At 44.4% G+C, this 15058-nt stretch overlaps 1 protein-coding gene across 1 annotated transcript in view; it reads left to right on the top strand.

Annotated features, from left to right (window-relative positions):
- Window positions 1-15058, top strand: part of LOC117428869 (yjeF N-terminal domain-containing 3) — a 29476-nt gene extending 14418 nt beyond the window's left edge. Inside the window, exons 2-6 of the mRNA XM_059014891.1 lie at window positions 5306-5414; window positions 8145-8255; window positions 11782-11895; window positions 12120-12270; window positions 13066-15058. Coding sequence (XP_058870874.1) covers window positions 5306-5414; window positions 8145-8255; window positions 11782-11895; window positions 12120-12270; window positions 13066-13262 — 682 coding nt within the window. The 3' untranslated portion in view covers window positions 13263-15058. The remainder of the gene's footprint in view (window positions 1-5305; window positions 5415-8144; window positions 8256-11781; window positions 11896-12119; window positions 12271-13065) is intronic.

Below are 15058 nucleotides of genomic sequence, written 5' to 3'. Positions count from 1 at the left end.
CTGAGATATACAACTCCTTACAAGGGGGTCCAGGCAGGAGAAGGCGGTAAGAAATAACATTATACAATCAATGGCAAAAGCAGACAAGTCATTCAAACAGGACAAAACCACTGAACACCAGCATAAGAACCATAATGCAAAATAAAAGCATAAATAATAGAGCACACATCTATATAAGCAGCAGCTCTGTGGCATTAATTTATAATGATAACAGTAATATCTTTATTTTTATATAGCGCCTTTCATAATGGACCCCCATCACAAAGCGCTTTACAGAGGTAGGCTGTGAACTGTGCATTATATGCAGAGTCACTTACAATAGGACACTGATTTAACATCTCATCAGCAGGATGGAGCACAAGGAGGTTAAGTGACTTGCTCAGGGTCACACACAGTGAGTCAGTCAGTGGTAGAGGTGGGATTTGAACCCGTGACCTCCTGGTTACAAGCCCTGAACTTGAGTAATAAGTTATAAGTAATATCATGTTGCCCTGTTCCACAAATAACACTCCAGGAGTTAATTGATTCACCCCTTCACACCGACCCCCTCTGAGCAAAGGTCAGTCCCTCCGGGCTTGTGTTGAGCAGGACGGTAACTCATAACCACAATGGGACATGATGAGGATGGCGGGCTCATGATCCCTGACTAGTATTAAAAACTCAATACAACAGTGCTCTATTTTGCAACACTTACAAAGACAGCGAGAAATGCTGCTTCCTGTCGAACAGTTTTGTCATCGAATGTATTAAGCTTCTTTTAGTATTGTCCAAACTATTACACCCCAGGAGCGTGCTGATTTAGACGAAGGGAAATTAGCGCCGCAGTCCCCGGCCTCGGAGACGTGAGGGACGGCCGGAGGCGCTAGTTTGCACAATGTGTTCAATGTGTTTTAATGGTAGCTGTGGGAGCGATGAGGCGTCTGCGATTAATGAGCAGGAATAGCGTGCAGGAGCGAGAGGGGCTGCAGGGGTCCGGAAAGCAGGCTTTAGGGGTAATTGATTAAGTAATTAGTCTGGTCTGGGGAAATCAACATTGCTTTGGAAAAGGACGAGCCTCGACAGGCCACACAGTGTCCACCGTCTTCATTCCCTCGTTAATGAAAGCCAATAAATTCAAACACCAGTTCGTTTTTTGTTGTTGTTTATTTCGCTATGTCTATACTTTTATATATAATCTTTCTAAGGGCTTTTGTCCGAAACGTCCTGGAATAAATTAATCGTTTAACCCTTTGTGTACATCCAAATATATATATTCTGCTTACATAACAGCGCGAATTGTACGACAATTCCATTGATTGCTTAGTGTTCTTCAGCAGACTGTAACACGAATTTAAACCGGGATTCTTAAGAGAACCGGCCCCCTATAATAAAAATGAAGTATTGTTTAATTATTGTTAACGCACTAATGTCTTTTCTTTGCCTCTGCAGTAAGATTGGGCTGCGGTTGTTAATGAAACCCTTTGTTTTTGGGCGATTACTTTAAAAGTTCTAAACGACTCTCGGGATTCATTTTCAGGTGAATGCATTTTAAAAGAAACCAAAAAATAATAACGTGTCTGAACAATTACCGTAGCGAACGGCTGGCTAATTGCTGCAAAGCAAGGCATTTAGGGGAGTCTGCGGGGAGCAATGCACTGTACAGGGAAATCAAGGCACCGCTGCAGAAATAGATACACATGTTCACACGGAGAGTAGTTAGTCACATTCTTAACGTGCACGATTATGATAAAACGCTGTATACGGCTGAATACACCGAGAATGTAAGGCTATGCAAAGTTACAGGGATTAAATTGTAAATTATCGTTTGACATCGTTTCCATGCACCACTAAACCCTGCTGCCGGGGGTACTGCGCTTCCACGCTCATTTAACCGACCCGCACCGGCTGCCAATCAGAACTGCCCCTGATTTCTTTCACTTTCCCAAAGCGGGATGGGTGGAAGTACGTCACACCAAGCAAGTCCAGATTTCGGGATTCGCTTACGTCAACAGTCGACCTGTCTGCTATGAAACTCTAAAGAACTGCATCGAGCATCTTTTACTACATAATAATACCTGCGCAATCAGGGTTGCGCTCCGAAACATTTACTGCAGAGCTATCGACGAGCAGCCTATAAACGTGTCATTGCTTCAGCTTGGTCCTGGTCAGCCAGTTCACGGGGGGCAGTCCTGTGACTGTACGGTTTCGACAGTCATTAAAGTGATGGAGGTATAATGAGATCTCTTGCTCGCTAGATGAATGGTTTCCACATCGAAGGAAACATGGTCTTAGTTAAGTTGCGGTTTCTTCTCTGTAATTAATACGTGACAGAGGTGACAATTTAATACGAGGCTCTGTGTTTCAGTGGGGGGCGGTGCAGCCTGAAGGCACAAATATAGCTATTTAGCTGTCAGCGCAGCCAAGTAATTACTCTTACATTTCATATAGCAGAGGTTGCTATGGGAAACCAAATTAGGAGTTACTTAGCTTTGCCCAAAACTGTGTGTTTTCTCCTTTCTTTCTTTCTTTCTTTCTTTCTTAATTCGTGGGTATTAAAAAAACTATTCCTATTCCTATTATAGAAACATTATGCTGTTTGCAATAAAACAAAATACAATAAAATAAATCTTCTCGAGGACATAAAGAAAAAGTCACCTCATGTTAGCTGCCAACGCGTGTAATTAAAACACTCTCCCTCCCTCACTCAAAGATCACGTCATTAAACAACTTGCCAGCAACCAGAACAACTTCCCATCATCACTGGAGCCGCTCCATTTCTCAAGCCTCTCAGAAACCCATTGTCTTTACAGTCCTGTAGACGCTGCAGCACCACCTGCTGGTCTGGCAAGGCACTGCCAGTGTGCAACAGCGCACCCTTTTGGAAACCCTAACCCTGATGCCATTTCATTTGCTCTTAATTTAGCAGTATTGAGTGTTTAAGTTATGGAAAGTATATGATTTGACACCACATTGCTGTGACCTGGGGAGGTGTGAGGATAATGTCTAATATCATAATGATAGTTAATGATAGTACAAATTCATTGTGAATGAAATCATTCAGCAGGAATTCATAGCGCAGGAGGTCTTGTATGATCCTGCTGCTATTAGTGGAATTGCAATCAAAGATGTGAAGCTATACCCTCAGGCCTGGATTTTAAAAGTGCTGCAGCATTTCCAATGCACGGGTCTGTCTGTGTGTGTGTGGAAGAGAGAAGGGAGTTTATCAACAACGTGAAACGTGTTCTTTCCAATGCACGGGTCTGTCTGTGTGTGTGTGGAAGAGAGAAGGGAGTTTATCAACAACGTGAAACGTGTTCTTTCTCCTAATCCAACGGCGATTCATGAAACACGGCTAAACTGGTGGCACCATCAAAGCATCTGTTTTTACTGTGAAGAATTTCCACTGACTCCCCGAATGCATCAAAAGCAGCTCCCGGAACGAACACAGCGTCTACCCCCCCCATCCCCCCACCCCCCCACCTCCCCACCGCTCCACCCCCCAGCCCCAGAGACGAGCAGTCTGGTACAGTGCAAAAAATAAATATCACCGTGTCAGATAAAGGCCAGGGAGATCATGCAGAGCGTGGACACTTTATCAGGAACAACCAGGAGCCTGTGATTCAGCATCTTAATACACCAGGAAGGTGTAACAGGATTGCATTGTGCAGTATGTAAGACCTGGAGCAGTCTGCTGGTGTTAAAACGCGAAGAAGAAGGGGCAGGATAGTGGGTGCCCTGACTAATTGGAAGGCACGCCAATCTGCTTTGTGGTGTGGCCAGTTTATTAGGAACGTGCGAAATGCTCAGTGTAAAAAGGAAATGTAAACTGGCTGACCGTTTCTATCAGCGCATAGAGGAATATGTTGATGGTGCTGGGTATAGAATCAGCACACCTTTGCTCAAAACGGGAGCAGAGCAGCACAGGCTGATTTGATCACATCTGCGAGTCACGTATCCTCAGGGTGACAGAGATTCACAGTTAATATGGGTACAGCTAGGTTCTTAAATAAGTAATTCATGAACTATTCCAAGGTGGTTGTTTTAGTTACTTTGTAGTTATTGTTTGCACTGGTTCTTGTCCTGTTTAAAGGATGTATTGATTTGTGCATGCTGGTTTTCTTGTGCCGGCTCCTCTTAAGACCTCTTGAAAGTGAGATGTATATCTAAAGGGCTCTATCCTGGTTAAATAAATTCAAATTTAGAATTTAAAGCACTGTGAACATTCTCATATTAAAGATAAGGGTGCCTGCAAGTGTGGGCGTTCTGAGAGGGCTGAAATTGGTAATCTCATTTTTCTGACTGTTGGACACAATCTAATTTTCTCTCTCTCTTTCTCTCTCTCTCGCTCGCTCGCTCGCTAAACATGCCTTATTACATTTGAGTCGCCATGGAAACAGACACTAAGGAGAGAGAGAGAGAGAGAGAGAGAGAGAGAGAGAGAGAGGACACAATTAGACACAAAATGAATGTCTTCAAGATTTGGAACTGTATCCATTTAAATGATGTATTTGTGAACACAAGCAACAATATTATAGCAGATTCACAAGTGCATTTATAATTCATTCTATTATAGACAACTTCATGCACTCTCTTTGTTGGGGTTTCTATAGGGTTAGCGTAGGGGAGGCCGGGGACAGTTACCGTTCTCTCCATTAAACACAGATGATCTGAGATAGTTTGACCAGACTTTGATACAAACAGCTTACATCTGTCCTCTACCAAGCCCCATAGCTATCCTGTTTTAAGAGCTGATAGGCATGTGTCAAGAGAGCTTGAAATGTAAGGTGTCCAATGTTACAATTGAAACCATGGCCAGGGGCAGTTGTAATGTTTGTTTTTATTTAACTAAAAAATCTTTATTGAGAAATAAAAATATTCACATAAGGCAATTTTTTTGTCCTACTTTTTAACATCCCTAAAATTATAGGCCTTATCAAGCAAGTCACTCTGAGTCACAGTTGTGATTTTGTTTCCTTCAGTGCAAGATTCATGTGCCCAAATATAGTTCAGCTAATTAATTTTAAAATTAATAAAATTAACAAAACAAAACGAACAGAATGCTCGTCCCAGGAGGGCAGTACTTTGCTTGGCTACCAGCAGGTGTCTCCAGAACGCCTTCCTCACTCTCCCCTACAGTTTCAGCATTGTCCACTAGGGGGTGGCAGAGATTGCTCAAACTTTGAGCTTGACTTTTATTTTGTTCAGTTCATCATGTTATGCGATGTGATAAGAAGCCCAATTAAAACACAAGATGAAATCTCTCTCTCTCTCTCTCTCTCTCTCTCTCTCTCTCTCTCTCTCTCTCTCTCTCTCTCTCTCTCTGCAGTAAGGAGGAGGCGGCTGTCATTGAAAAAGAGCTGCTGAAGGAATATCGATTCGGACATCAGCAGCTCATCGAGATCTGGGGTCACGCCTGCGCACTCGCCATCACCAAGGTAACCAGGCAGGCCACGCCCTCTTCTGCATTCTCCCGTGCTTTTGAATGTATTCACCATAGTCTACCCTGCTTTGCCATGTTTATTAATGTGCTTTACCATACCTTGCTGTTCTTCACAATGCTCACCTCTGCTTTACCATGCTTGCACTGTGCTTTATTACACTTTGATATGCTTTTACTATGGTAACCTTTTTAAAGGGATGTTTTATGGGCTGGATGACAGCTCTACACGGGATCCATTTAGAAATATTAAAATACACTTCACAAGTTCAGCAACATGTGTTTGTTCTTTTAGTGTTTCTAAATGGATCCTGGGTAGAGCTGTCATCCAGCCCATAAAACATTTAAAAAGATATTAAAAGCCAGTGTATTAAAGCAGAGTGGTAAAGCATAGGGATGGAAAAGCATAGCAAAGTGTATTAAAGCACAGTGAAAGCATGATTTCTTTTAGTGCACGCAGGATGTCCTGGAACTGTGACAGACTCTTAACGGTGGCTGCTTGATCTGTGCTTCGTGATTTATAGCACACATTCACCCTGGCACTGCCCTGCACCGCAGGGATGTGCTGTGTTGTATACAAGGTCCCCGGCTTCCCCGCCTTTAGTGACCGTGCAGCCAGCAGCAGACTCGCCGAGAGGGGATGTGTTGGTAATTAGCTGAGCTACGGTGGTGTCCCGCCTCCAGGCACCCTGTTAGCAGGCTGCTGTCTTTCTTCACAGATGTGGCCACTGAGCGCGGGCAGGCAGGCAGGCTGCGGATAGCAAACGCAACTGAGGCTGATAAAATGGAGGCGTTGAGTCTGAGGGGCATCAAGTCCAGCTGGCCTGACCACTGCGCTGGGTGGCAGCTTTGCTCCATTGCCTGGGCGGAGGTCAATAACCCCTGCAATCGCACGCACACATTTTTCTCTTTCTTAACTTTTATGATAATGAAGTAGTTAAATATCTCATTTTGCCTGTAGGAAAGCATTCGGGTCATGTGACTGACCGCTCACTGCAGGTCATGTGACTGACCTCTCGCTGCGGGTCATGTGGCTGACCCCTCGCTGCGGGTCATGTGGCTGACCCCTCGCTGCGGGTCATGTGACGGACCCCTCCCTCGCTGTATGGAAGACTGTGTATCTACAGAAGCAGGGAGAGTTTCCCGAGGCAGTCAGAGAGCTATTTAAAACAGGCCTTTGTTCTCTTAGGACAGTTTTATTTATTTAAAATATTCATCCCAGGATAGACCCTCGAGGTGAAACATCTCGTTTACAAGGGTGTCCCAGACAGGTAACAATTCTCATTCATTAATTCGTACAATAAACATAAACTCAAATCAAACACCATGAGCCAAATAAAGCAAAAAACAATTAGACATGTGCCCTTATTTCAGCAGGAATGTTACTCCAGCTTAATTGTCCTATTCCCCCCCAACACCTCCCCCCAGCTCTTGCCTGTAATAACAGGAAACAGGAAGCTAATGGCAGCCATAAATCTGGCGCTGTGATTGGTGTTTGTCCTTCACTGAACAGATGGCCAGCAGGAAGCTTGTGCGTTCACGTGATCGTTATTTCTGTAGGAATCTCGTCTGGCTGGGGTCAGGGGTCGCACGCTACCAGAATAAACCACTGCCCGATGCTTCTGTTTCTGTTCTGAATGTGCATGTTAAACTTTGTCAGTTTTATAGATTGCTACTGTAAGACAAGTGGGATCTCTCTGCCGTTACCTTTCAATGATCCTGCTATAGCAGCACATGGCACGTTTTTCAGAAATACACGTCACAAAGGTTCCCATTCACAGCACAGCCTTGCCACTGAACAAGATGATTTAAATACAGGACCTGAAAACAAAAAAGACAAAATCCACTATAAAGCTCTAACTAGCTCTAGTCATGGATTTTGGTAACTATTATCTCTTTGTACACTTGATGCACCCTCTAGTTATTGCTTCTGTTCAAGTGTGAAATGATTTAAAAAGTAATTAGTTGAATAAACGTGTTCTTTAACAGGGGCTCCTCATAACAAAAGCCTTAACTGTGAGTTGACTGATTCTGTCCCCTGGGAGCTGTGGTTCTGATAAAGACAGACAGGATTATTTTTCCACTGTTGTTCTATTTTTAGACATGGTCAAAGGCTCTGCGTGGCTTGAGGTACAAATAAAAATACATGCTGGTTTTAGCCTCCAACGCTCCTGTCTAGGTATGGTCTGTGATAACAAACTGTGGAGAAAGAGGCACAGCTACTGTAGACAGCCTCACAATACTTCACAGTACAGTATTATTGCAGTATATTGAATACTGTACATGTTTCAATACATCAAACTGTATTGTAGCACAGCTGCAGATTAAATTAAACCTTATTAAATTAAATTATATATACAGTACTGGTACAAATTATGGAAACGATATTTAGTGAGCAAGTAGTCTGAGTGAAGTTACCCGACAACAAACTCCCCATCCCCGGCTGTGCTGCTTTCCTAAGAAAGGGGTCTGAGTGAGGAGACATGCAATCCCCAGCCCTAGCCTTGCTGTTTACTGTGCTAATTGGTAATGCAGGTGGGAGAGATGGTCGCAGGTTAATCAGTGAAGCTAAGGAGCAGTGAAGTGCTGATTACCTCACGGGCTGAACCAAACTTACAGGACTTGGTGGAGAAGAAAAACAAAGGATCTCTCTAGTAACAATCGCACGCTCACTCCCAACCCCCCCCTCTCTCTCTCTGTCTCTCTCTTTCTCTCTCTCCCTCTCCAGGCTTTTCCTCTGAGTGCCTTCTCTAAGAAGCAGCCCACAGTGCTGGTAATTTGTGGCCCGGAGCAGAATGGGTCGGTGGGTCTGGTGTGTGCCAGGCACCTGCGGATCTTTGTAAGTACCCCCCTGAGTCAAGGGTATTATTTTTAAGTTCTGGTTTATCACAATGTCACCAGAACGTTTGACCGGGCTAGTGCAGATTATTGACAGAGCACCAAATTTGCTGAAAACTCAAATCCACACTTTGCCTCTGAAAGCATGAAAGGTGAATTTCTATCTGTCTCTGTGAGTCTGGTTTTGTGCGATTACTGTAGTGAAATGCAACAGTGTCGTTGTTGCCCTGTTTGAAAGTGATCGTAGTGTAGTATTACTGGTAAGAAGAGCAGACAGGGGGCACCGGAATCAAGATTCGCATGGGGCCACCGCGGGACAAATGCAGCCGCTGCTTATCTATAATGCATAATAAATTACTTACTTCATTATAAACTCAAGTACATCAATTACTTCCATCGCATAACCCGACCGCATGCTAGAGAAAGGGGCGAGAGAGACACCTCTGTCCTGACCTCGCTACCCCCTGCCTCCCTGCCATTCAGTCCCAGGGCTCACTCAAGCAGAGCTGCATAATGAGGGCTAATGAGGGTTAGTTTCAAATGCCACCCCCCTCCGGAGGCATGGCCTCGGGTCACCAGTGGAGACCGTGAGCGGGTCGCTCATCTGCATATCTGGAACGCAGTTTGAGGAAGGCTTTATCTGACAGAGTTCAATCCCCTGCATTCTCTCTGACTGACTAAACCAAAGATGAAGCTCTCTTCTTTTTAAGATCTGCCCTTATAAAAATAAAAGTTTACCACGGGAAATTTGCACTGTAATTATGCATGATTATACCATGCATTTACCATAGTTTGCTGTGGTTTGCAGTGTTGTTTTTTTTAAATATGCTGTACCATAGCTCCATGTGCTTTGCAGTGCCTATCTGTGCTTTACCATGCTTTCGCTGTGCATGATTACACCGCGCTGTGTTTTTCCCGTGGGCACTCCTCTACGGGTTGGTGGTGATTAGTGCTGCTGCTGTCGTCTCGGTGTTTATTGTGTGCGGTACGTACGGTGTGTGTGCTGGGATGGTTGCCAGAACCAGGCATTGTTTTGAAGTGTCCGGGACACTCTTGGAAAGTTGCAACTCAATAGTCTATCCTTGACTGGATCATTTTTGTAATAATCCCTGCACAGTTTGGCAGTTTACTTGACTTTTAATGACTTGCCACAGAAAGCTACTAAACTGTAGCAGATGACCAAAACACACTTGGGCTTGACCAGACAGCGCGGTCCCATGAAGAGTTCAGCATGGCGAGACGATTCATTTTTATTATTCCTTTTTTTGCTCTTCTCAGCTGTGCCAAATCCACGAATCCCACAAGGAGAGCCAAGAGAGGAGAGCGGAGAGTGTTTTATCAGTTGTGTTGTTCTGGGGCCGTCCCATGGCAGTAAACCGCCTAGCAGGACAGGGGCTGCTCGTTCCTGGTTTGTGTCCCGTGCAGAGAGAGGCTGATTGGAAAGACGGAGGTGGAGGCTGACACACGTGCTGGAGCCTTGGAATACGTCCAATTGAGTCTTTTAATTCCCCCCGGGCTGACCATGCGTGTCTCAGATGAATATTAGTCTGTTAGTTTGACATGAAAGCCTTAGGCAAGCTTTCCATTAGTGAGGTTTTCCTGAGCAGTTGCACACACAGCGCTAGCAGTCTGCAATTCCAAACTCTTAATGTGTGTAACACACCAAGCCTCAGATTCTGTGGTATATACAAGCTGCATCTCCCTGTTGCAGATCGGACAGGCTTTGGCACAGTGAGAGTTTTCTCTGTTCAAAGAGCAAAGATCTTTTCATAAAAGCACAGTAGCAATGGGCAGAAGTCCGTGCTGCATGCTCTAGCAGACTGTCTGGAGCCGGCCTGGACCGCGTTCAGCAGGATGAGGCCCGTGGTCGAATGCTCTCATCGCTCAGCCAGACTACCGGACTGCTCGCTCCGGAATGGGATGATGTCATTCCCGTCTCTTCATTATATAACGAGCTCCGGAGCCAGCTGCTCTGTATTATTTACTGTTTTATTTACTAAGAGTTATCCCTCTGAGATGCTGACTGCCTGACGGCTTCCAGAAGAATATCAAACAGCGGCTGCAACAGAAAAAATCAAAGGCTGCAGTTTGCTGATTGGGGGTCCATTTAGTGGCTGGTGACGGGTTTGCTTTTAAAAAGCTACAAAAGGTGTAGGGTCAGCATGGGCAGCCAAGCTCACACTCTGCACGGAGTGTCTCTAAGGATTAAGGTTAGGAAGTTACGATGCAATAACAAGTTTAGTTATAAAATGAGGCAATGTTTTCAACGATTCCACATGTTGACAATGCAACTACCGTGTCACTCAACACATGCCGTTGCAGTGTACAGTGATTCCATCTTCCGCCCAGTGCCACAAAAGTGTGTGCTACATATGGCGAGCGGTTCTTTTTTTTTAATGCACCGAGGAACAAGTAGGTTTGGAAATCCTGCAACAATACATCTATTGTACAGAAATGAAAACAAAGAAATGTGGAAGAAACGTGTGAGTCGCTGAAGAGACGGAGTTAAGCCAGAGGGCTGGTTTGTCCTCTGCTCTGCAGCGAAGGTGCAGCCGCCCCTGCTGTGTTCTTTGGCCTATATGGAGGTGTTCTGATGTGCAAATTTCAAATACCCAAGCGACAGCTGATTGCATTAAAAGCCAGCCAGGATTTACTGCCTTAGAAAACCGTGGGTGTTCCCAGAGCAAGGACTCATTAATCACAGGCTTGTGAGACAAGAGAGTGTAGATCATATTGTACTGGTGCCAAGGATGTCAGCTTCACACAGCGCACCTCTCTGTGAACGCATCGGCACATCCTGAGGCACATGTGCTCCAGAATTTTTAACAACTACCAGAAGTTAATCAACAGCGGATGGGGTACAGTGAATCCAATTATCTTTTTTTAAATTTTTATTTTTATTTTTTAGTAGTAGTATCCATTTACCCAGGCCTGCCACTCGCTTTACCTTTTGATGTTGAAGAAAATTTAAAAAAAGCACAGGCAGTATATGCATTGTACAACTACAGCACACAGAAGTGCTCTTAGACTTGACTGGGTTATTTGCATGGTCCAAAAAACAAAGTGTGCTTGCTGTCTTGCTGCTCTTTGACCGGGGTGTTCTCAGTTCACTGTGGATTGGGGTTCACTATGGAAGCAATCGATTTATATCAAGGTCTGGTAACATTTTGTTATTCATCCCTGACTAAAATAATCACAATTCTAAGGTATAATAAACAAAGTCACGCAGACAAGCATTCTGGTCAGTGCCTTCTTCAGCTGAAACGTTTGCCTGCTTGTCAGTTTCTTGCAGTTTAACATTAGGCTGTTCCTTTTAAGGATACAGAGATGCAAGCTTTGTGTGCTGGCGAGTGCTTGCTGGTGTTGTAGCCCGGAGTGTGAAAGTGGTGTTGGTGATGCTCTCTCTCTCTCTCTCTCTCTCTCTCTCTCTCTCTCTCCTCCTCTCTCTCTCTCTCTCTCTCTCTCTCTCTCTCTCTCTCTCTCTCTCTCTCTCTCTCTCTCTCTCTCTCTCTCTCTCTCTCTCTCAGGAGTACGAGCCCACTATCTTCTACCCCAAGAGGACACAGAACACAATGTACCAGGACTTCACCACCCAGTGTGAGAAGATGGACATCCCCTTCCTCTCCTACCTGCCCACCGAGGTGAATGAAACACACACACGCACACACACACACTGACACACACACACACACAAACACACACACACACACAGGGAACAGGTTAGATCTGGTCATTGTCAATGTATTTTAAGAAGAAACCATTTGAACAGCCACTTGATTCCTTGTGTATCTTAAGGAGTTAAAGACAATTCTGAGTATGCCCGAATCGACGGCACATATGGAGCCTCTCTCTGTGCGTTTTGCAGGTGCAGTTGATAAACGATGCCTACAACATTGTCATTGATGCCATCCTGGGCACAGAGTCGGACCACGGAGAGGAGCAGGAGCCCTTCACCAGCATCCTGACCACGCTGAAGCAAGTGAAGATCCCCATCGCCAGCGTGGACGTGCCCTCAGGTACAACACCACCCCACTTACACGGCAGAGGGTCCGACACCGTCACCCTGCAGTTTGGGGAAGGGGCGGGGAATTTGATTTGCATGTTTAAATGCTTTACACACTTGGGGACCAAATTGCCCAGTGATGTATGGGAACCCATTGCAACATCGAAGACATTGAGAAAGACTTTCCTGTAATGCCCATTTCTGTATCACGTCTGATACAATGCTTAGCCACCTCTCTATATTATTATTTTTGAAGTCCAGCCTCACAAGCTAGAATTTCTCATAATTCAGTATATTATGTATTTTGCTGGACAGTGAGATAAAATGGTGTCAAGAAACGGAATCAAGTTACATAAATAAAGTAGCTTTTCTCATTTCAAAAATGCTTGGACATCACAGAGTTGGTTTATTACGTTTCTTTCAGTTTTCCCAAGCGAGAGACGAAGGGAAATGCATTCGTATCCGCTGCGTCACACGACAGGGTTTAGCAATGGGTAGAAATTGCTACAAAGCTGAATCTGATGTGACAGGCTAGGGCATTAACCCATATCGCCCCCTGGTGGTCTAATGAAACCTCAGGTCAGGGGAAAATCCAGTTATATTACAGAGAGATTATACTCGAAATCCATTGTCCTCGAACAACTGTTTTGATGCAGTTTGATAAGCTTTAATTTTTGCTCTCTCTCTTTCTTTCTTTCTCTCTCTCTCTCTCTCTCTCTCTCTCTCTCTCTCTCTCTCTCTCTCTCTCTCTCTCTCTCTCTCTCTCTCTCTCTCTCTCTCTTTCTCTCTCTCTGTCCCGATCACGCAGGGTGGGATGCGGACAAGGCGAATGCAGACGGGATCACCCCTGAGGTCCTCATCTCCTTGAACGCCCCCAAGAAATGTGCAAAGGGCTTCTCCGGAAAACACTTCCTCGCGGGACGATTTCTACCGTACGACATCCAGAAGAAGTTCGACCTGAACCTGCCGGAGTTCCCCGGGACTGACAGCTTGGTGGAGCTGTAACCCAAACACACAGCCAGCCGTGTATATAGATCTATTTAACTATGGATGGGTTGAAAAAACAGTAGCTTTTAAACAGATATATGCATTTTGTATTTTACTGTACAGAGGCTGTGCTGTACAGGGTTTTTTAAAAACCCTGTACAGCCTGTAAGCAAAGTTCGCCTCGCGCTGGGAAAAAAAATAACACTGCTGTGGTGTAATTAGCCATAATAATTATGCAGAATGGAGCATCTTTTGAATATTTTTTGGTCTAAGTTTATGCAGTTTTGATTGGCTAATCACTTAGGCAATACAGTACAGCAATTTACAAAGCAAGTGAGGAGACACAGTGGGGTCTAATGATCTAAACTGAGGCAGCGGTGGTCAAAAAAAATGTGACTGTCGATTTTAGCTTTAGGTTGGTCATAGATATATAGATATAGATAGATATATATGCACTACTGCTGGCGTTAGCCTATCAGAAAATACAGAAGCCATGCCATTTACCAACAGCGATCTGCATGTTGACCTATAGAGGTAACTCATACATTCTCCAAAATGCAAAACCTTAAAATGTTTACAGGAGTGTCATTTCTAGCTCTACGCAAAACGCACAGCTGCATTAAAACACAACCTTCATACTGCTTATTCACCTAAAAATAGGAATTCTTCTGTTCCTTCATGGAGTCACGCTTGCTAAATGCAAGCAGCACCATGCATTATTAAATACCCCACGCCCACGTTAGAAAAGACCAGCTCCATTACCCAGCAGGGGGTGCTGTGGGTCTCAGTGCGATCATAAACAGCTTCTGTGTGCATGAAAACACATTAATGCATTTCTGTACTCTCATCTCATCCTAATGGCTTAAAAACACACACAAGGCAACTCTCAGGCAAACGCATGGCAGTTTCAAGAAGATTTCAGCAGGTCGCTCCGCACGGAGGGAAACTGTTTGAAAATGTTGTAACAACTAGTTGCTAGGAAGCTTGCCATTGCTGGGTGTTGCCTCTAAAAGCACCCTTCGTTTCTAAGCAGCTGCCTCATAGCAGCGTAACACTTTCTAAACCTAAGCAAAGGGCTGAGCTGTATTGTGGGGATTCCTTTTCAAGACTGCATGGAAAATGAGTGCATTACTCACCACTGGACAAGGGGCAAAACCAAGGAAGAGTCTGTGACTATGACCTGCTTCATCACCACATGCCAGAGAATAATATTGCTTTAATTGTTTAATTGTTAGTATTTATTTTTAAAAAGCACAGCATAATCACACACTACTGACTGGCATATTTCATGTATTTGTATATGATTAATCAATCAATCAATCAATCAATCAATCAATCTATCTATCTATCTATCTATCTATCTATATATAAAGATATAACTGTTAATGCTTTCAGTGTAGTGCTGCAATGTCTTTGCTTATGAACAGAAAAGCAAAGGGTCTGCTCAGTGTCTCCCCCTTGTGGACGCTGTGTGCATTACCCTGCTTTCCATTCTGTGCTGAGCAAGGTGCATTCAAGACATGAGGTTTACAAGCAGGAAGGGGTACATTTGAAAAGCAATGGTAGCAGTCATTGCACATGTAAGCGTGTTGCACATGCAGGCAGTAGTTCAGTTACCAGGCGTGTTTCCCTCTGAAGGACGCCGGCAGGTTGTAGCTTCGGTCACGTGTTTGGGAGCCTCTTCTAGTCTGAAAGCAGACAATCCGTGCTGTGCCTCAGCCAGCAGTAGTGTGCAGCCTGTCCTCTTCTTCCTATCTGTACTGAAAGTGTTTTGAAATAGTGAACGTGTGGGAATAAAAAGTTCTATTCTGTGA

The sequence above is a fragment of the Acipenser ruthenus genome, chromosome 49 (assembly GCF_902713425.1).
Source record: "Acipenser ruthenus chromosome 49, fAciRut3.2 maternal haplotype, whole genome shotgun sequence".
NCBI lineage: Eukaryota > Metazoa > Chordata > Actinopteri > Acipenseriformes > Acipenseridae > Acipenser > Acipenser ruthenus.
Note: the sequence above shows the minus strand (reverse complement) of the source record. Positions and strands in the feature narration are given on the sequence as shown.